This window comes from Dysidea avara, chromosome 12 (genome assembly GCF_963678975.1).
Source record: "Dysidea avara chromosome 12, odDysAvar1.4, whole genome shotgun sequence".
NCBI classification, from domain to species: Eukaryota; Metazoa; Porifera; class Demospongiae; order Dictyoceratida; family Dysideidae; genus Dysidea; species Dysidea avara.
In genome coordinates, this window is record NC_089283.1 from 6,679,960 (window position 1) to 6,700,275 (window position 20,316).

Here is a 20,316-nt window from a genome sequence, read left to right on the forward strand (position 1 = left end):
CATCTTCCCGCTAGGCCTGGCTGAAGGCATCAGTTAGGGAGTCAGTCACTAGAAAATTCGATCAGATAGAATTTTTTTAAAATTCGTGGAAACTCATAAGATGCATTTCGTGTCATTTTGAAGGTGAAATCGTGCTTCACTTTTGTAATACAATACTGCTGAATCGCCGAGATGGTTTTGCAAGTCTGCTTTTGGTGCGTAAATTTTTGGCGGGAAATCGTGAACCTTGACGATCCCTACCATTAAGTACTACCGTACTTAATGATATAAACATGTTTATACACCTTACTAGTCTGGTGCCATCTTAGCCCAGATTAAACTGTAGCCCACTTCGACAATGACTCAATAAAACAAATATATCATAGTTCTAAATAATACTAACCTTTACGTTCGATTGTGGTAACCAGTTTTGTCATGCACCTGATTCGAGTTTAGCCAGTGTGAGTAGTAAGAATTAGACTAGCATCGTTTAGTACAGTGGCGTAGCCAGACTTTTCGCCATGCCTGGGCAATGGGTGGGCAAGCCATTTCCCATGCAACACACGTACACATGCCCATCTTCATATGGACATCAATATAACATTTTTAAAATGCATTATGTATCATCCTACACTACTGTATGCAAGATGACTAATATCAACCTAATAGAAGCGAACGGCTAGCTAGCTATTGGCCTTCTAACATATTACATACATCTAGCTACATGTGTCTTAATACCAGACCACAAAGATTCTTGAATTAAAGCACGAGGCGCTCTATCACGTGATGACTATGCTCTGCCACTACAGTTGTTAGCCTAGAAAAGTGGAAACAAAAAGAAAAGAATTGCTGACTGAACAAGTACTCCATACCGTTTCAACTGAGCAGTATCCACACGGATAGATGGGTGCTAATTTCACAAATACCTCTAGATTGCTTTGCCTCCCGAGTTTTGACCACACCAATAGCTACCGTGATCACTTAATCCAAATGTAAACCGTCCAGTCCACTATAGTGAAACCAATTCTTTGTCCTTCACTCCTTGGCACAATGCTGCGCGGTTTATTGTAATCACGTGATCTTGCTTCTATTTATTGCCTCCTATTTGTGTACAATCAAGTTACTCGTAGGGAAAATCCCTTGGATAACCCCATCTCTGTTTAGCCAAAAAGAAGGAAACCATCGGCGAAAATGGCTCGGTGAGTGTTGTATAAGTTGTGCAATGACTAGTTAAGTAACTTTAGCAAAATCTCGAGCTATCCAGCCCACGTCTTTATAATTACTCTAGGAGCTGATGGTGGGGCAAAGAAGTCTGATGCCCGGGCAATGCCCTGGCTTGCCCGGGTTTGGCTACGCCACTGGTTTAGTAGTTAGGTTTTGTTTACTTAAAACGTCTATTTAGCTACTTTTTTTTGCTCGAGAGAATCACTATGGCGATTAGTCTGGCGCTTAGTCTATATGGCGATTGAGTGATCACGCTGGCATGCTGAGCACTACATGATGAGAGTCGAACAGCGAATGCAGGTTAGTGATATAACCTATAGCGTACTAGCTTTCAATATCTCAGGTGGCTGCAGTACTGCAGGGGGAACGTCATCGCAACGTCCGGCTTGGTTACCCACAATCGATGTTAGAAACCTGGCCTTTATAAGTGTTACAGCTGTCTTGTGAGACTCTTCCCACCTATTAGGTGAGTGGTACATAACAGTTATACAACGTGCTAACTGTTATGTAGCACTCGTGGCCGTTGTATAACTATATAATAAACAAAACACCGTACGGTAGTAACAAGCAGTATATAATTATAACAACCGTAGCAACTGCAGTAACAGCATGCATGTACTTTGTTTTTTCTCTATTTTATCATTAATTAGCAAAGCACAACAGGGGCAACACGCTAATGTGCATTATACAAATCACAAATTGTTTAGCTTATATATAATGTCCTTAAAAGTGTCAAGGTTAATTGTGTCAATGTTATCAATTCGCAAGTTATTCCAATCAATAATTGTTCTCGGCAGAAAAGATTACTTGTATAAATCAATTCTGGATTGCAGCTGTGCAAATTTGAGGGGATTATTGGCACGAGTATATGATACAGGGGGTGGCTGAGGTAAACAATGATTTAGCACATGCAAGCAAAGTAAGTTTCTCACAATCTTTGAATAATAAGATAAGTCTAGCATTCCTTCTCCTACTTTTTAAACTTGGCCATTGAAGGTAATTGAGCATATCTGTAATACTGTGCTGTTGACTGGATCTGTACCATGGTTTATTAAGAACAAATCTTGCAGCTTGGAGTTGGATCATTTCTAATTTGCTGACCGTAGTTTGGTGATAAGGATCCCAGATGGTTGAGCAGTATTCAATAGAAGGTAGCAATAACTGTTTCTATAAGTGTTCTTTGATTTTATCGGGGCATTATATAAATTTCTTTTCAGAAATCTAAGAAGACGGTTTGCCTTTCCACAAATATAGTTAACATGAGGTTCCCATGATAGCTAGTGTAATAGCAGCAGTAGCAAAAAAAAACTAACAATAGCATCTAGCTAGCAGTATATAGTAGCAAGGGCAGTAGCTAAAATAGCATGAGTACATATAATAGTTCTATAGCTACAGCTAGTAGCAGCGTAACCATTGAGTGCAGTGTCAGTAGTAATAGCTATAAATAGTAGCAGTAGCAGCTATGGTATAGTAGTAGCAGTAGTTAGTACTGTACTGTGACGTGTGAGCAGCACTGAGCAGTATGTAGCAAGCCCTGCTGCTATTGTGATTAATCAAACAATCATTTAACACTCTAAATAGAAAGACTCTTCCAATACTCTACAAGGCACTGGTAAGACTTCACCTTGAATATGCTAATGTTGTATGGGGACCCAATTATATTGGAGATTGTGACAGGATGGAGAGAGTGCAAAGAAGAGCCACTAAATGTGTTCAGGATCTGTCCAGTTTAGAGTATGATGAACGTCTGGTTACCCTCAAGCTTCCTACATTGTCATATTGAAGGCATCATGCTGACATGATTATGGTATATAATATCTTACAAGGGAATGTTAATCTTCAACCTGAATTATTTTTCACCTGAATCAAGTGCCACAAGGGGACATGACTTCAAACTTTTTAAACCTCATTCCCAAAAGAACGTTCGCAGTAAATTCTTTTCAGTAATAACCATCAATTCATGGAATAATTTACCCAATTCAGTATGTAGTGTCGTCTAATTCTCACAGTACTGACAATTTTGAAATTTTGATTGATAACTTATATTCTTAATGTAATTGTTTATTGTAATGAGCAGGACTCACAGTCTGCATTTAATAATAGTAATAATAATATAGTAGCAGCAGTAGCTAGCTAGTCGTAGTATATCAGCAGCAGAATTAAACGTAGGTGTTGGGGGTGGTAACTATAAAAACTGAGAAACTGGCAGGGAAACATATATCACTAGCACCTTTGTCTGGGAAACACGCATCCCTAGTGATATATGTGTGGGGAAACACGGATCCCTAGTGATATGTGTGCGGGGAAACACGAAACTGGGGGAAACACATAGCTATCACTGTGACAGCGGCGGAAAGGGGGGGGGGGGGGGGGGGGGGGGAGGGAGGGCTAGGGGGCTGAAACCTAGCCCCCTCAGAATGATATCACGCCGAAATTATCCTTCTTGGAGTGGGGCTGAAAACCCTGATAAAGATCAAGGTACTCTGATAGAAGTCACTCTAAATCTAATAAAGCAGTCACGGTATTAGTAGCGAGCTATGTAAGGATTTTTATGTAGTGTACGTATCAGCTATAAATTCGTGGCTGGCGAGGTGGGAAGTTATTGTCAGCTGGCTGTGACCTTTTTTTGTTGTTGTTGTTGGTCTCACCTTACCAAACCAGAGACACAATGTAGTGCCTCAGTTCATTTTGACCATATGTCTGGACCCACCCCTGGTCACCCCCCCTCATATCAACTACTTCCTCTACCACTGAACTAGAGTTCTATATCAGGTAAACTGGAGTTCTATATCTTGCACCCAGCAATATCTTTTGGCTGCTAGAACTGTTTACAACATGACCTTCAGCTTTCTGGCTTATCTGTTAATCTCATTTCCATCAAGGTTGGTTGTTTAAGCCATTTTATGCCAAACACGATTGCCCAAAGTAGCCAATGCTTGTGAAGTGGCAAGGAAGACCATAAGATTCCTGCTTGAGCAGGCTGCTCACCAGGGCCGCCCAGAGAAACTTAAGGGGCCCAGGGCAAAGAGTTAAAGTGGGGCCCCAGGGGCAAGGAGGTTTCCATTCTAAATCACAACTTCACACAAGCTGTAAGTTGAAGACCAAAAAAAGTCATTACATGCTGACAATGACAATAGCTACCCCTCACCAACCATATCTCCTTATTTATAAGCTTGCTACCTTGCTCCTCTGAAGAATACTGCGACTGCTCTATTAGAGTATATTGATCTTTTAAACAGGTAATCAAAGGGCCCTTCATGGGGCCTCCTGGGTCCCCTTTCAGGCTGAGACCTGGGGAAAATGCCCCAGTCCCCCCCCCCCCCCCCCCTGTGGGCGGCCCTGCTGCTCGCATTGCTGTGTCCTGCTCACATAGAATTTTAACTCTAGAGCCTCCCCAGACTGGGATCTATCGGTTTGCCTAAACTGAACTTTTCTGCATGCTATAATTTAATAGTTAAAGTCTTGCCAAGGCTCCTGTACTGTCCATCCAGTGCTTAGTACCCCTGAGTCTAGACCCCTATACTTAATAAGTTGTATTTTGTCTAAACAAAACAAGACGTGTCTCTCTCATTTATCACTTGTGTTATGCAAAATGAATACATGCTATGCATATTGTAGTTATAATGCTTTGATTGTAAGTCATTCCATTTGTATCAGTAGATTCATGGTTTACCATAGAGTGGCTCATCTCGCTTGTTTTCGCCATTGAGGAACCTGACGCACCTTTTCCCACGGGAATTTGTGAAATACTCTAAGAAACGTACCATATCGTCTTTTTCCAATTCCTTGATTTTATGCCAGCACTCCTTTCAAAATCACATGAAGTTACCACAGCTTCTCCATGAAGTATGCAACAGCTTCTTCCATCTCATAAATCCTTCACTCGTAGTTTAGCTGTCAGTGAGCCACAGGTAACATTTACGTCATCAGAAAAACTATCAGAAGGGAAGACTTCCATGGCATTTTGAATTTGGTACCATTTTATTCACATCCTAATGCACCTAGCTACTGTAACTCCACTATTCCTCTATCTACAGGCGGCACAAACAGACTAAGAAGAGAGGCAAGAGCAAGTTTGTGAGGTTGAGCAGGCATCCTTTACCCCACTGGTCTTTGTGACTACAGGAGGTATGGGTAGAGAGGCAACCATTTATTTTATTGCAGACTTGCTGATCTATTGTCCCACAGGAACACATTAACTTACAGACATGGCTTCGGCGCACCCTATGTTGAGATCTGCAACAACATGTATTCGTGGAAGAGCCAGTCCATTTCCTATCACTCTGCTGATGCTTCTCCAGAGATGGGACTGGCTTTGGGCCCTAAGCATTCTTAAATCAGTTCTTTTGTTCTTGTTTTTTGTCCAGCACTCATGCTATATGTGCTGGGGGTGGTGACAAGGGTAGAACATCTATCCCGGAATTTTTTAAAAAAATTCACATTGGATCAGGTGATCAGGTAATCGATATACGTTGCTGAGTATCATAGGACACATTGACGTCACGATTAGATTAGATTATCCATTTTTGTCAAGACATATGGCATAGATTATATATGCATATGGGTAGCTACAAAACCTGTTAACGTGCTCCACGAGCTCAAAATGGCCGCATTATTTGGGGACCCTAATGTACAGGCGCCTATGGAGATTTTGATCGATCATATTTCAGCCAGAGTGCTACCACTCATAGCGTACAGTGGTGGTGCTTACCTGGGTAAAGAATGTATCACGTGATATTGTTAATTATTTATGTAACGTGGTGGTCTCGTGCTCGGTTACTCGTGCGTGGCAGTACAGTCATATTTATCGATAATCTATGGCACAGTAATGGATGTAAAGAAGGCCACCGAAAATCTCAGTTGCCCGGTGTGTTACCAGTTGTTCAAGAATCCCAAGTACCTGCTATGTTACCATTCCTACTGTGAAGAATGCCTAGTGAAAATGGCGGTTCAATCAAAGGTCACGTGTCCCGAGTGTAGAAAAGAAACAGTACTTCCTGGTGGAGGAGTGAAAGATTTGGCAAACAATTTCTTCATAAATCGTATGGTGGATGATTTGGTACTGAAACGTAAGGTTGATGGTGAAGAAAAAGCAAAGTGTGATATTTGTGATGAAGATGATCCAGTCGTAGCTTATTGTGTTGATTGTAGTTTGTTTCAGTGTGATTTCTGTCATGAAGCGCACAAGCGTGACAAGAGATCCCGAGGCCACAATATGCTACAGTTAGCTGAACTAAAGTCTACAAAGGATCTACCTTTGCAAGCCAAAATATGTGTCCCACTTTGCAAAGATCATGATGAGCAACTTAAATATTATTGTGAGACGTGTGAACAGTTGGTGTGTATGTATTGTACTGTTAAAGGTCACAATGCTCACAATCATGAGACAGTGAAAAAGGTAGCTGAAAAGTATCGAAATAGTTTGAATGAGATTACTGCTCCACTGGAAGACATGGTGAAAGGTCTCTCTGAAGCTCACGAGAAGATTGATGGAAAGATGAAAACTAAAGGTGATGAAGTGAATAGGGAAATTGACCTATTTTACGATGAATTAGTAGAAAAGCTGATGGAACAGAAAAGAAAACTTAAACAAGAGGCACATGACATGGTGTTGCTCAATCAGAAGCCAATGGGTGCACAGCTGGATCAAATAGAATGTGCAAAAGCTGAAGTATTGAGCATGAGGGAACTAAAAGACACCCTAAAAAAGAGCTCGGACCAAGAACTAATGTCTGCTAGAAATCAACTAATTCATGACATGCAGCGACTAACTGATAAGTACAAGAAACTGAATGTGCAGGTGGTACAGTCGGATACTGTAGTGTTTGTTCCCAGTAAAATGGCTTTCCCACAGTTTGGACAAGTGTTTTTGCATACTGGCGACATAGATCCACATGTCTGTACAGCAGAAAATCTTCCAAAATATGCCTTTGTTGGTCAGAAAGTGGAATTTACTATCACTTCCCAGTGCCGGCAAGATGGTTTTCACTGTACTAGAGGGGGTGGCAAGGTGTTGCTCCAGTTTGAGTCCCCAACAGTTGAAGTGACAGGTGAACAAGTTATTGATAACAATGATGGTTTCTACACAGCTTCATTTGTGGCTACAAAGCCTGGGGTGGTGAAGATATTTGTGTTCATGAATGGAGAGCCCATATGGGGAAACCCTCACACTGTTTCGGTTCATAGAAACTTTTTAGCAGTAAGTAAACCAATCAAAGTGTTGAATGTTGATGGTAGCATGGGCGAGGTGTGGGGCATTGCATTTGGTCCTGGTCCAAGCAACTTTTGGGCAGTGACAGACCTCTCCAATCATTGCGTTTTCATGTTTGGTAACCATGATCGATTGTTTACCAAATTTGGCAGCCAAGGTAATGGGATAGGTCAGTTCACTAATCCACGTGGAGTTACATTTGACAGTGACAATTGCCTGTATGTGGCTGATTGTGATAACCACAGAGTGCAGAAATTTTCCCCACAAGGAAACCACGTACTCCAGTTTGGTACCAAGGGTTCTGCCAGTGGCCAGCTGAATTTCCCTGTTGGTGTTACTGTATTCGAAGACAAGGTGTATGTTACAGAGAAAGACAACCGTCGTGTCTCAATATTCCATTGTGATGGACGATTTTGGCAAATAATCGGCAAGAAACGATTACCAGTCCGACTTCCCTATGATCTAGCATTCAACAATGATGACATGCTGGTCACTGACTACACTCTACATTGCGTTCATGCTTACACACTAAGTACGCAACAAGCAGTCACATTTGGTACAGAAGGCAAGTACCATGGTCAGCTGAAGCACCCATGTGGCTTGACTACTGATGTCAGTGGTTTGATTTTAGTAGCAGATACTGGAAACAATCGTGTGACCATCTTTGACAGAGACGGTAATTGTTTGCATTGTTTTGGATCACAGGGATCTGATGATGGTCAGTTTAATTGTCCTCGTGGAATTACTCTTGGTCCTAATGGTAACATCTATGTTACTGATAGTCACAATAAAAGAATCCAAGTATTTTCCTGTCGATGACATTTCTTGTGTTTTGTTGTACTATCACTCTTATTGTATTTTACTGTTATTTAGAAATCCAAATAGAATTAACGGAGAGAAAGTGAATTCGATTAAATTGTTTTGCCAGGATGGAAGAAGTAGAACGTATACTTTGATTTGAGGACAACATGATAAACGAGGAGCCATGTAAAAGGCGCAGTGTACTAGTATTGTTTTAGTTAACTAACTAAAAGCAAATCTATATTGTAACTAAAAAACAAATGTATAATTCATTGTAACTAAATTTAAAACTAAAAGCAGAGGCAGATCTAGGGGGTTCCATGGAACCCCTTTTTAGTGGAAAAGCCTTTAATTCAAGATACTCTAATAGAGCAGTCAAGATAGAAGCACAAAAGCGATACAGAACATTATTTGATAACTCCTTCAGTGGTATTTGTTGACTAGGCACCAGCCTATTATGCTTGCATAATTTTGAGCATAATAGTTGCCTGAAAGCATCAAGCATATTGCTAGCATAATAGGCAGAATAATACTGTAAGCAAAAATGCATGCCACAGATAAAGATTGACTTAACAATAGAACAGTTGATGCTACTGATGACACCACTGTTATTATAGTTTACAATGCAGCTAAATTCTTAATGCACAATGAGTACTTTTTACATTTAACCAGTTGTTCATAAGCCAAAGTTTATGGCAAAAATTTTGAGCATAATAGGCAAATGTTTTTAGCAGTGCAGCATAATAGAAAAAATCAAAAGCATAATAGGCTGGTGCCTATTGTTAACAATTCTGGAAATACTTCAGAGCTAAGCATTAAGGCAAGCATGATATTCCTACATATTTGTAGATGATCAACCAATTCACAGTGCAAAAGGCAAAGCTAATTATTATGCTTTGAATAGTCACTTTAAATCAGTATATTCACAGAAGAAACTTCAACAATACCAACTTTAATTTAGATCATTTTTTGTATAATCAATGTTTTTCTTATGGTTTAGATTGTTTTATAAGACTGTGTCTTCTTTTTTGACCAATTATAATTATATACATAATAATAATATGGATAGCCACACTGATGTATCTAACATCCCTAGGCCTGATATCTCTATTTCCCAATCTGGAATACACCAGTTACTTACAACGCTTGATGAACACAAGGCTAGTGGACCTAACAGAATAATTTATCACCCTACATCTTAAAACACTGTGTAGATGAAATAACACCGGACCTATATTGCATGTAATTTTCAATCAGTCTTTGACAACAAGTTTGCTACCAAATAACTGGCTAAAAGCAAATAATTATATCAGGGGCGGATCTAGGATTTATAAAAGGGGGGGGCTAACTCAAGGTACTAATCTCTTGGGTAGAGGTGTGCGAAGCACACTTCCCAGCATGCGAAGCACAACTAGGGGGATCTGGGGGCATGCCCCCCAGGAAATTTTTGAAAAATAGATGCTAAAATACTGCAATTTGGAGACATTTCCACATAAAATTCATAATATTTTCTGCCTGTAGATATTTTATATACTGCCTTTAGATTATAGGTATGGCTCTCTGACTCTGAAGTATTTTGCTAATGGAAAAGTTTGGGTAGGTACAGGCAACCAATGCAAGTACATGATGCACCCCTCTCACAATTGCACAACACTGAATAGGTGCATGTTAGAATAATAATATGTTGAAAGTGGAAAATTTTGAAATTTGAACAATACAAGATTGAATCTGAGAGCATTTTCAATGGAAAGTGTGTACCTGAATTAAGTATTGTCATACATATTAACTACGTACACAAGTAGATGAATGAAGCCCTTTAAACAGACCAATGCACTTCATTGTATGTATAGGTGCAGGCAGATTTGGAAAAATTCCATAACAGAACCAACTACATGTTTCCAGTGAATGTTCTATTAGAGTAGTTAGCTGACTGCTCTATTAGAGTATCTCGATCTTGTACACCTCCAATGCTGATCCGGGTCCTTGTTGCATAAACTTTAGCATAAATCCACTGATAATACCTTGGAAAAATGTTTATAAGGTGGTTTTATGAGTATTTGTATTATTAGTGATCATATAATTATGCTAAGACAAAATTTCATTACAATACTTAGCATATTGATCAAGTAAAGCCTAAATATGAAGGGGGGAGCTTCAGCCCCCAAAGCCCCCCCCCTGGATCCGCCCCTGTATATCTCCTGTATATAAAAGGGGTAGACACAGTGATGTTACTAACTATCATTCCATATCATTAACTTCTGTGCTAAGGTCATGCATGGAACACATTATCTATTATTCCACCTAAATCAGAATAACATAATAATTGAAAACCAACATGACTTTAGAACTAACCATTCTTGTGTAACCCAACTTATCACTCTGACTGAGGACATATTCTTTGCTTAGACCATCAAAAACAAATAGATAGATTCCTCCAAAGCTTTTGATACAGTGCTACACCAATGGCTACTAACCAAATTAAGATCTCATGCATACAATGGCAGTACTTACAATTGGATCCAAACCTGGCTTACCCATTGCTCCTAGTGTGTTGTGCTAGATAGTGAATCCTCAAGCCCCGTACCAGTTCTGTCTGGGGTACCATGCACATGGTACAGTACTCGGACCACTGATGTTTTACCACAGGCATCAACTCATGATCTCCACTTAATTTATTTGCTTCATGTGCTTTACAGAGTTATTAGTAGTGTAGAGGACAACCAACAGGCTTCAAGAAGACTTGAATAGACTGTCTGAATGGGCAGCTACCTAGCTAGCAACTCAGTCAATGTAGTAAATGTACTTTTATACATTGCACAAGATCATCAACACCACTCACCCATGACTACATACTTAACAATCACACTCTGAATATATCTGATCAACATACCTACTTAGGAGTCATACTCAATAAATCACTGTCTTGCAAGGTCACCACATGTTTCTGATACAGTCGCCAAAGCATCTAGAACACTTAATTTTCTGAAACGTAATTTAAGCAAATGCTCAAAGCAAGTCAAGGAATCTGCCTATTTAACAATCACAACTAGAATGTGCATCAGATGTCTGAAACCCTCACCATGCTGCAGAAATTATGGATCTAGAGGAAGAGCTGCTCAGTTGGTCTTGACTGATTATGGCAGATTTAATTCAGTTACCTCAATGTTAGATCAGCTGTCATGGCCAACTCTCTAAACTCATCGTAGACTATCTAGATTACAAACATTACACATGCAAGGTATTCTACCACCAATTGTCACTTACAATTCCTCCGTACTACTTATCAACAGCACAATTAACAAGAGGCAGTACTATCCACTACATTACATCCTACCTTAACTCATCTACTAATAGTTACTTCTCAAAAACAATAAATGATTGGAATTTGCTATCAACAGAAGTTGAAGATACTGACACTTTTAGAACTAGATTACAATCATTTTTAATGTAAATTGCATATGATTGGGTATAGCCTGAGCACACCAGAGGGGCTGACTGTTCAGTAATAATTTTTTTTTTTAAAGAAAGATCGAGATACTCTAATAGAACAGTCACGGTATTGTTGTGAGGAGTAGTGTAGCAAGCTATGTATGTAATTATAAATAAGGAGATGTTGTTGGTGGATAGATGTAGGACAGCTATTGTCAGTGGGTAGTCACCTTTTTTTGGTATTCAACTTACAGCTAGGCTGAAGTTGCAATTCCAGAGTGGAACCCCCCGAAAGTCTGGGTCCGCCCCTGATATGAGCATTATTGAGCAAATAACCATAAATCAATAACTAAAAAGAGAATTAAGAAAGATTACTAAAACTAAAATTATTGACGAAACTGTACCTAAGACTATAACTATAACTAAATAAAATACCAGACCACTGCATTTATTAGTTCACATACATACTCCAAGTGGAATTAAATACAGTATGAAATTCCCAGTTATATATTATGTAACATCCAAACATTAATATAATGGGTTTGTGACTATTATAGTGTTAGTTTAGTTAACTATAAAAGTAAAAGTGCTATTAGTAAGGTGTATAACTGGATGTGTTTTAGATAACTAGAACTAGAACTAAAATCAGCTCTACATTTTAACTATAATTAAAAACAAACAGAATAACTAAATCTAAAACTAAAATGAGCAAAATGGCTAAAACCAAAACTAAAATGTTTCCTTATGCGCAACTAAAACTATATCTAAAACTAAAAGATTTTCAAATGCGTAACTAAAACTAAAAGGTTTTTGTGTTTTTTACTAAAACTATAACTAAAACTACAAAGAATGAATAACTATAACTAAATCTAGCTATATATAACTAAGAAAGATTACTGTATCTAAAACTAAAATTACTGATGAATCTAGCTATGACTATAACTAAAACTATACTCCTTATTAAAACAACACTACAGTGTACTGACCAACGAAATATTACACAGGAAAACCAATTAATTGGTTTAATAAGGATGAAAGCTGTTCTGGATAGCTACCAGGACAGTTCATTGTGAGTATATAGTCACATGAGCATGCAAATCTGAAGAATTATGTTGTAATGTTTGTTGTACTGCTTATGACAATCATCTGTAAGCTGCTAAAAGTTTTTACACTTGGCTACTGACATGTTTTGCCATACAAACCCACTCTTGTATAAGCCCCTATCTAGAGCCCAGCTTTTAAAAATTTTATATACTGTTATTGAAAAGGGAGGCAGCATCAGTGGAAGCTGTTCTTCAGCTACACCCTACACACAACAAAATGGGCACTGTAATAGTAACAAAAATGGGCACTGTAATTCGAGCTGTGATTTCACGACCATATCTTTGTTGTGCATCAGTCAGGTATCAAGCATTGTGTGGTGAAATTTTGAGCCACATTTTATATAATTATGTCAATACCAAATTACCAACTTATAATGATAATGATGTTCATCCACTATTGTTTGTTGTGTGAAGAGCATGTACAGGAACTAGTTTCAACCCTTCCCATAGGCTTGGTGTGTAGGTTTGACAAACTCATGACAATAATGCCAACTGAATATTGTTGCTATAGAGATGGTATATCTCTATCTATGACCACAGCCAATTGACCTGAACTTTGAACATTTCCATGCCAGGGGCATAGGGAGGGGGGGTCCAAGGGGTTCAGGAACTCCCCCTGTAAAATTAGATTTCTGTGTTAACAACAGGACCCTAACACACTATTTAGTGTGGCAGGACAAAATGAGTAATAGTGTATGGATGGCACTGCACAAAAAATTGATAAAACTTGCATTCATCTCTTAGGTAAGGATTTACAGAGATAGCATGAGCCTTCTTTCAAAAGATCGATATACTCTAATAGAGCAGTCATGTATTATTGTATAGCATTGATTAATTGATTGATTGATTGATTTTTATTTAAGCTCTTGCGTTCAGCTATAAGCCATTCTTCCACGCAGGAGCATATACATACAAGTACATACATTAGAGTTCTCTCCATGATTAGAAGGACATTTGTCAACATTTCAAAAGTCCTATTTGTGTTTCTTTATAAGACATATGTTAGGCCGCACTTGGAATACTGTGTATCTATATGGAGCCCCAGTCTTGCTAAAGATATTTACGTATTGGAGAAAGTCCAAAAGCGGGCTACGAAGATGGTTAGGGGCCTTGGACACTTGCCATATGAACAGAGGTTAAAGTCTTTAGACTTTTACACTTTATTTCGTCGACGCCAGCGTGGTGACCTCATTGAGGTCTTCAAGATACTGAATGGGTATTATGAGATAGACCCTACAAAGTTCTTTACTTTAACTGATGTTAGCAACACTAGAGGTCATCACATGAAGCTTTTAAAATCTTACACCAGACTGAATGCTCGATCTAACTTTTTTACCCAACGTATCATTAACAGCTGGAATAGTTTACCTCAGGAAGTAGTCTCAGCTCATACTATCGCTTCCTTCAAGTCAGAGTTAGATGACTATTGGTCTAGTTCAGGATATGGATATGAACAAAGACTTACAGCCTAACTCTACATAATTGTTTGTACTGTGTGTATGTCCATACAATTAATAATAATAATTACAATACAATGCACACACACACACACACACACACAAGGACACGCAATATACAGCACAGCAATAATACAAAAATGCACTATTACACAACATAATTAGTACATTAAACATCATTACATAAAATATAATCATATAAAGCACCACGGAAGGAGGAAGCAGTAACAATGTCATCTGGCAATCATTCCACCAATGTGCAATGATGTGCCGAAATGATTTCTGAATGGTCGACAGTCTACAATGTTCTGGTCGTATATGCCTGCTCGACAATCTGGTATGATAATGATGAGTAGAGCCAAACACTATCGCTGGATCCAGAGAAGTGTCATGTTCCAAGTGGTATATCTCCTGCATAGCACACGAGGAGCGATATTTGACCAGGGATGGGTTTGATAACCATGCAGTTAAAGTTACGTCAATGATGAGACACACAGTCAAACTTTTGTTAGGAAGGTAGCACTCTAATAGAACATGCATGTAGATATTCATATGTTAAGGAACTTCATTAGTCAAACATTCTAACATTAAATGCAAAACTGAGCATGACCATATATTGCTATAGCTTTGATGTACAGTGTTTAAAGATATAGAACTCCAGTTAATCACTTGGGCATGCATAATGACACACTTTCGAATTCAATACCCATTCTTCTTCCCTCACCTTTGCCATATTCAATTAGATCATAGATTATTATATTCCCTAAAATAAGCAAAATACCAATGAAAAATAAGCAGTAGTGTTGATAATTTAATTTAAGTACTTACAGTTCTCAACTATTTTTAGTGGGATGTCAAATATAATCAATTGTGATGTTACCACCACAATTTCCAAGGAAGCTAACGAGAGTTATTCACAAGACTTTTCATTATTTTGACACTAATACACTTATTAACCTGTACAAATCATATATCCGCCCAGCATTAAAGTATATGCTAACATCATCTGGGGACCATAATACATTCTAGATCATGAAGTATACACGATGAATTAAGTATAGAGTAAAGGAAAGGATAAGAAACTTAATTATGTTGAGGCATCAATCTGGAAGAACATTTCATAAACAATTCATACCATTTGCCAGTATGATTCATGTGTGCAACATTGGTACAGCTTACCTGAGCTACACAACACTATGTAAGCCATACTGTGGATTTGTGGCTTCATAAACAATAATACGAATATTAGGTTACAGAAACAAAGTCACCAAAAAAGCTTCCCATTTCCATTGTTTATCACATGTGTAACATGGTGTTTTCCAAACTGGATTTTTATAATTTTGATGATACCTTGGTACATTACATTGTACTACATATTGGACACATGCATACACCACAGGGTGGATCAGGACCTATGAGCATAGGGAATGGGGATCAGCTATACTTTTAAAGCAGCAGTCTGGAATAGCAGTCCCTCAGTAACTACATGGTGAGTGCTTTTAAAAACCACAAATGTCATCAAACTTTATATACACAATATTATATGAAGTCTTGTAATGCAGGTACAGTGCACGTGGATACAGTACATACTTTACAATTAATAAATGTTTTAACTACCGATATGTTTGATGTGTATAGTAGATATTATAGAAGTAGATAATTTCAGAACAAAAATTGCAGTGCCTATATCTCCTTATATTGTTTAAGCATCACTAAATAGTAAAATTTCATCTGCAGCCACCACCACCACCAACAATGCAACCACCACCACCATTAAAAGAAGGCCCACCCCAACCAAGAGATTGCTGTCGCTTTCTATGACAATCATAATATGACGTCTGACTCACAATGATGGGAGTGTCCACATTTGTGGCAGATTGAACGTGTGGGATTGCAGGTTGACCTCTAAATGAAACAGTTCCAATAGTAATTGGTATGTTTACAGAAATACCTTTTTTCTTGTGAAGAACAAGAGTTACATTCAAAGTATATGAAACATTTATAACTTGACAGCTTGAAGTAGTTGGCAATAAGGATTTTGAAGGAATAGCCAGCAACACATTATTCCAATGTGAAAATTCTCCCACTACTGTTGTTGAAGGATAGTCATTTTGGTTGAAAACCATTAATCGGGTTTTCTTTCCAGGTACAGTGAGCATGGATGAAAGTAGTGAGGGTCTGTATCTAGCAGTGCCTGCAGTAACCACCGTTTGTGTTAAACTGGCTCTTAAAGCAACAATCGTTTTGCTGCTATGATTTTCAGCTGTAGCATTGATGGCAATTGATTCTCCAAGACAGTACCCCTTTCTTTGTATTCCAACTGACAGAAAAATTGATCTGGGGGGTTGAAAGAAAGAGCGTACTACCTTTTGTGATGTGATAGAATGTGGAGATGTTAGATCAGGAGTGTTTATGCCAACAATTTCAGTGAGTTCAATTATTTTAATTGTTGATTTGTAGGCAAAATCAAATGTACCTGACTGTGAGATACCAGCAAATAATGAATATTGTATATGGTTATCACGCTTTATTTCAAAAGATGATGGCAACAGTATATTGGTAGGAATCTGAAACCCAAATGGAAACTCATAAATGCCAGCAGATACAACGCCAGTGACTTGTTGACCATGAGCTGCAGCATCCCACACTCTCTGTGTTATGGTACATAAGTTGATTGGATTGGTGAAGCGTCTGTTTTGACCATCAAGATTTTTTATACTGAAGCTAACATTAGCATCCCCTGAGAAAACAACACTGATATGGTGCATTGGTGTCATATCTTTGGAAAGTTTCAGAACTACAGTTCCTGTAACAGTAGATCCTGCAGTATAAGATTGTCTATCATCATTTACATTTAAAACAAGATCTACATGTTTTCCTTTCGCCATCTACATGAGACAATAGAAAATTGACATGACATTTACACATGTGCACAATGAATATAGTTATTTAGTATATAAATTCAGGCACAAATTACATACTATAAATATCCTCATATAAATTTTAATAGTTAACACAGCCGGGAAAGGAGAGTGATGGATTCCTTGCAATGATTAGCAGTCACTTCATTTTGTACATATGTATCAACACATACACAGATAACTTCAGCTCAAATTTTGGATCAAGCACATACCTCAAAGATGACTTAGAGTGCATCACTATTTGTGAAAGTATTTCCTTAATTTAAGGCACCAGTGAGAAAGAGTCAGGAATCAAACCAAATCGATTAATCCCAGGACCTATAGCTATAACCTTTTGTGTTAGTGAATTGCATGTGTGTGTGTGTGTTTGTGTGAGGCAACATAGCCAAGTGGCTAGAGCATCAGCTTGGTAATCGAAAGGTTCCCTGTTTGATGCTCGGTTACGCCAAACTGGTGTTGTTTGAGCAAGAAACTTTACTAACATTGCTCCAGTCTACCCAGCTGTTTAAATGTGTACCTAGTGGCCTGGTGTCAACTGGGGAAACAGCCCACCCAGCTATAACATCAATGGGTACCTGGTATTAACTGGGGAAGCAATGCTAACTGTCCATGTCTCACATAATGGGTGAAGGTCCAGGTGGGACTTTGGGTGCCCACAACATAGTACAGCCTCCTACAGGTTACTAGTCCTAGAATTTGCCTGCACTGACTCCTAGCATCTGAGAGTGTCCCAGTGCTGGTTCACTGGGTATCTGTGACCATTCCAGCACAGCAGCTGAAGGTTTTGCTTTGCTTTGTATGTTTATGTGCATGTGTGTGTGTGTGTATGTGTGTGTGTGCCTGCCTGCATGTGGCTATGTCTTTGTAAATTCAATTTCAATTTGGTTGATCATCCAATTTTCAAAATTTTTTAGAGGATATACATTGACTCTTGACTGAAGCTATCAATAATAATGTATACTTACATGAGTTAACCATGCACAGGGTCTCTAGGCCACCCTGTAATATTCCCCTCCAGAGGACAAGCCCATAATAGTTATTAATCATGCATAAACCATAGATTATAGTATTGCTTGGTGTAGCTATCACCCATGGTAGACATCCTTCACAATTGGTAATTATACACTAGCATTTAGCAATGTACATCACTAACCACACGTACCTTTGTTGAGTAGAGTATCTTTTGGAAACACTTTCGAATAAAAGAATCTTGAACTGCACAATTTTGGTTACTAAGGCACTTTTATAACTTATGGTCTACCTTTATAATGATTCATTTGTTGTATGTTGTCATTGCATCATTTGAAAACGTGTCATAGTGGTGTCACAAACACTACCAGACTGAAGCTATAGCTAACTTCCACTCTCCTGCAAAACTCTATGGCAGCTGCACACCTTACATTCATACAAGGTGTGTGTATAGGGTGCACAAATGGTGTTTATGCTCAATCTTGTGATGTACGTACTGTAGGTTGTACTTTACTTATACATATTACACTGTATCCATTGTAACAGATATACTAGTATACTAAAAACAACACAATTAGTATTGTAACTACATATAGCATATTATAGCATGTGATCTTGAAATTTGACCATTAAACTGTACTGTACTTCCTATAGTTACAAGTACACAGAAGAAATTGGAGTTTTCAACTAGAGTAGGGACCATAATACATCAATACAAAGTACTGAAACAACCTGGAGTAGTTGACGATATTAAATCACAGTTAAACAATAAGAAGTGTTATATCCCTACTGTGCTCATGATACCATAATGGAAATGCACAGTAGGGATATAGCACTTCTTATTGTTTCATTGTGATTTAATATTGTCAACTATTCCAGCTTGTTTCAGTACTTTTTATGTGCTATGGTCCCTACTCTAGTTGAAAATTTCAAATTTTTCTGTGTACTTGTTTGTTAACTTTTTTGGAAATAAATTAATATGACTGGTGCCTGGTGAACCCATTACGCTTCGTTGTCAGCTGTGTTCAACCCGTTACGCAGCATTTCTAATCAAGAACTGTTTGAAAAGCACATCTGCAATCCACACATACCGAAAGAAATAGTGCCGCGCGCCCCAATTATATCTGGGAAAACCCTACACCTATCACTTGACAGTTTACCACTACAACAGGTTTCTACTGTGCGATATTTAGGAGTTTACATTGACCAACATTTAACTTGGCACCAACATGTGGAGTATGTTTTACGGAGGGTTCGTGGCAAATTATATTCAATTAATCGCCTTAAGCCACTCACTCCTACTGTGTTGAAATTATTATATCAGGCCCATGTTTTACCTATAATTGACTACTGTGATGTTGTATGGGTACCTACTAATGTTGGCCATCTTAAGAGACTGGAAAGACTTCATTCACGGTTTTCATCATATGACTCTGCCAGATCTTCTGCATTTAATCTTACTTTAGTTGAACGTCGCAGATTTCATATTGCCATACAAGTATACAAGATCTTAAAAAGGCTATTACCCTCCTACTTACTTTCCACCTTCAGGTCTGCTTTATCCGTCACAGGTCGTGCAGGGCGCAATGTCCATCGTTTGTATGTACCTGCTGTGCGATTAAACTATGGCAAACGAAGTCTATATTATCGTGGCACAACTATATGGAACAGCCTGCCTACCTCAATCACCGAGATGAACTCATTAAATAGCTTTAAGCTAGCTTATTTAAGTCATATTTAGTTAATTGTGTGTATATATGTACCTATATTGTTTTTGTATGCTTGTTCAGGGCACAGCTGAAAAACAGCTTTTGCTGATGCTGTCTCCCTGTCTAAATAACATTTAAAAAAAAAAAAAAAAAAATTATCGTCTGAAAAGTTAAGTACCCATTACGCTTCATCGTCGGCTATTTTCAACCCGTTACACAGCAGTACGAATCAATAACTGTTTGAAAAGCACCTCTACTATCAGAATAGCCACTATGACAAATACGGACAATTTCCGATACGAAGGGAAGCCATCACGTGCTATCGCCAAATTGACACTTTTCGCTGTCAGCAAAGATGAATGGGACACAAAGGAGGCCGACACTGGCAAGTCCATGAAGAATGCATTGTACGTACTGTGGTATGCCAAAAGGCACCTCTCGGGCCGAAGCGACGTCGAACAGTGAAAAAATCAAGCCCGTAGTCCGGCTTAGCGGCCATTATTGAGTTATGCT

At 38.5% G+C, this 20,316-nt stretch overlaps 3 protein-coding genes and 1 long non-coding RNA gene across 6 annotated transcripts; 2 read left to right on the forward strand and 2 right to left on the reverse strand.

The window, feature by feature from the left end:
- Positions 1 to 559: 559 nt before the first annotated feature.
- Positions 560 to 1,337, reverse strand: LOC136241407 (uncharacterized). The gene is made up of 2 exons (XR_010694288.1): positions 852 to 1,337; positions 560 to 796 (listed from the first exon to the last, which is right to left on the reverse strand). It is a non-coding gene; the product is annotated as an uncharacterized lncRNA (long non-coding RNA).
- A 3,554-nt stretch (positions 1,338 to 4,891) lies between these two features.
- LOC136240519 (E3 ubiquitin-protein ligase TRIM71-like) lies at positions 4,892 to 17,222 on the forward strand. Of its 3 annotated transcripts, none has more exons than XM_066031516.1 (2): positions 4,892 to 6,713; positions 6,762 to 17,221. In XM_066031516.1, exons 1-2 carry the CDS (start codon positions 6,032 to 6,034, stop codon positions 8,231 to 8,233), a joined length of 2,154 nt encoding a protein of 717 aa, XP_065887588.1. In that variant the 5' UTR covers positions 4,892 to 6,031; the 3' UTR covers positions 8,234 to 17,221. The 3 variants fall into 3 exon arrangements, 1 of the variants encoding a protein (XP_065887588.1); XR_010693853.1 differs by having other exon boundaries at positions 4,893 to 16,631; positions 16,744 to 17,222; XR_010693852.1 differs by having other exon boundaries at positions 4,893 to 15,693; positions 15,942 to 17,221.
- On the forward strand, positions 13,845 to 14,219 carry LOC136241335 (uncharacterized). The gene has a single exon (XM_066032528.1). It carries the CDS (start codon positions 13,845 to 13,847, stop codon positions 14,217 to 14,219), a length of 375 nt encoding a protein of 124 aa, XP_065888600.1.
- On the reverse strand, positions 14,029 to 18,357 carry LOC136240520 (arrestin domain-containing protein 4-like). Its single transcript, XM_066031518.1, has 4 exons — positions 18,288 to 18,357; positions 16,156 to 17,092; positions 16,052 to 16,109; positions 14,029 to 14,967 (listed from the first exon to the last, which is right to left on the reverse strand). Exons 2-4 carry the CDS (start codon positions 17,090 to 17,092, stop codon positions 14,949 to 14,951), a joined length of 1,014 nt encoding a protein of 337 aa, XP_065887590.1. The 5' UTR covers positions 18,288 to 18,357; the 3' UTR covers positions 14,029 to 14,948.
- Positions 18,358 to 20,316: the final 1,959 nt, after the last annotated feature.

What these genes read in the sequence shown, in the direction of transcription:
- LOC136241335 (XM_066032528.1), top strand. Translation starts at nt 13,845, where the DNA reads ATGGTTAGGGGCCTTGGACACTTGCCATATGAACAGAGGTTAAAGTCT.
- LOC136240519 (XM_066031516.1), top strand. Translation starts at nt 6,032, where the DNA reads ATGGATGTAAAGAAGGCCACCGAAAATCTCAGTTGCCCGGTGTGTTAC. An exon ending in TGGAAAGATGAAAACTAAAG is followed by an intron (nt 6,714 to 6,761) that starts GTGATGAAGTGA and finishes ATGAATTAGTAG; the next exon opens with AAAAGCTGATGGAACAGAAA.
- LOC136240520 (XM_066031518.1), bottom strand. Translation starts at nt 17,092, where the DNA reads ATGGCGAAAGGAAAACATGTAGATCTTGTTTTAAATGTAAATGATGAT. An exon ending in TGTTCTTCACAAGAAAAAAG is followed by an intron (nt 16,110 to 16,155) that starts GTATTTCTGTAA and finishes TGTTTCATTTAG; the next exon opens with AGGTCAACCTGCAATCCCAC.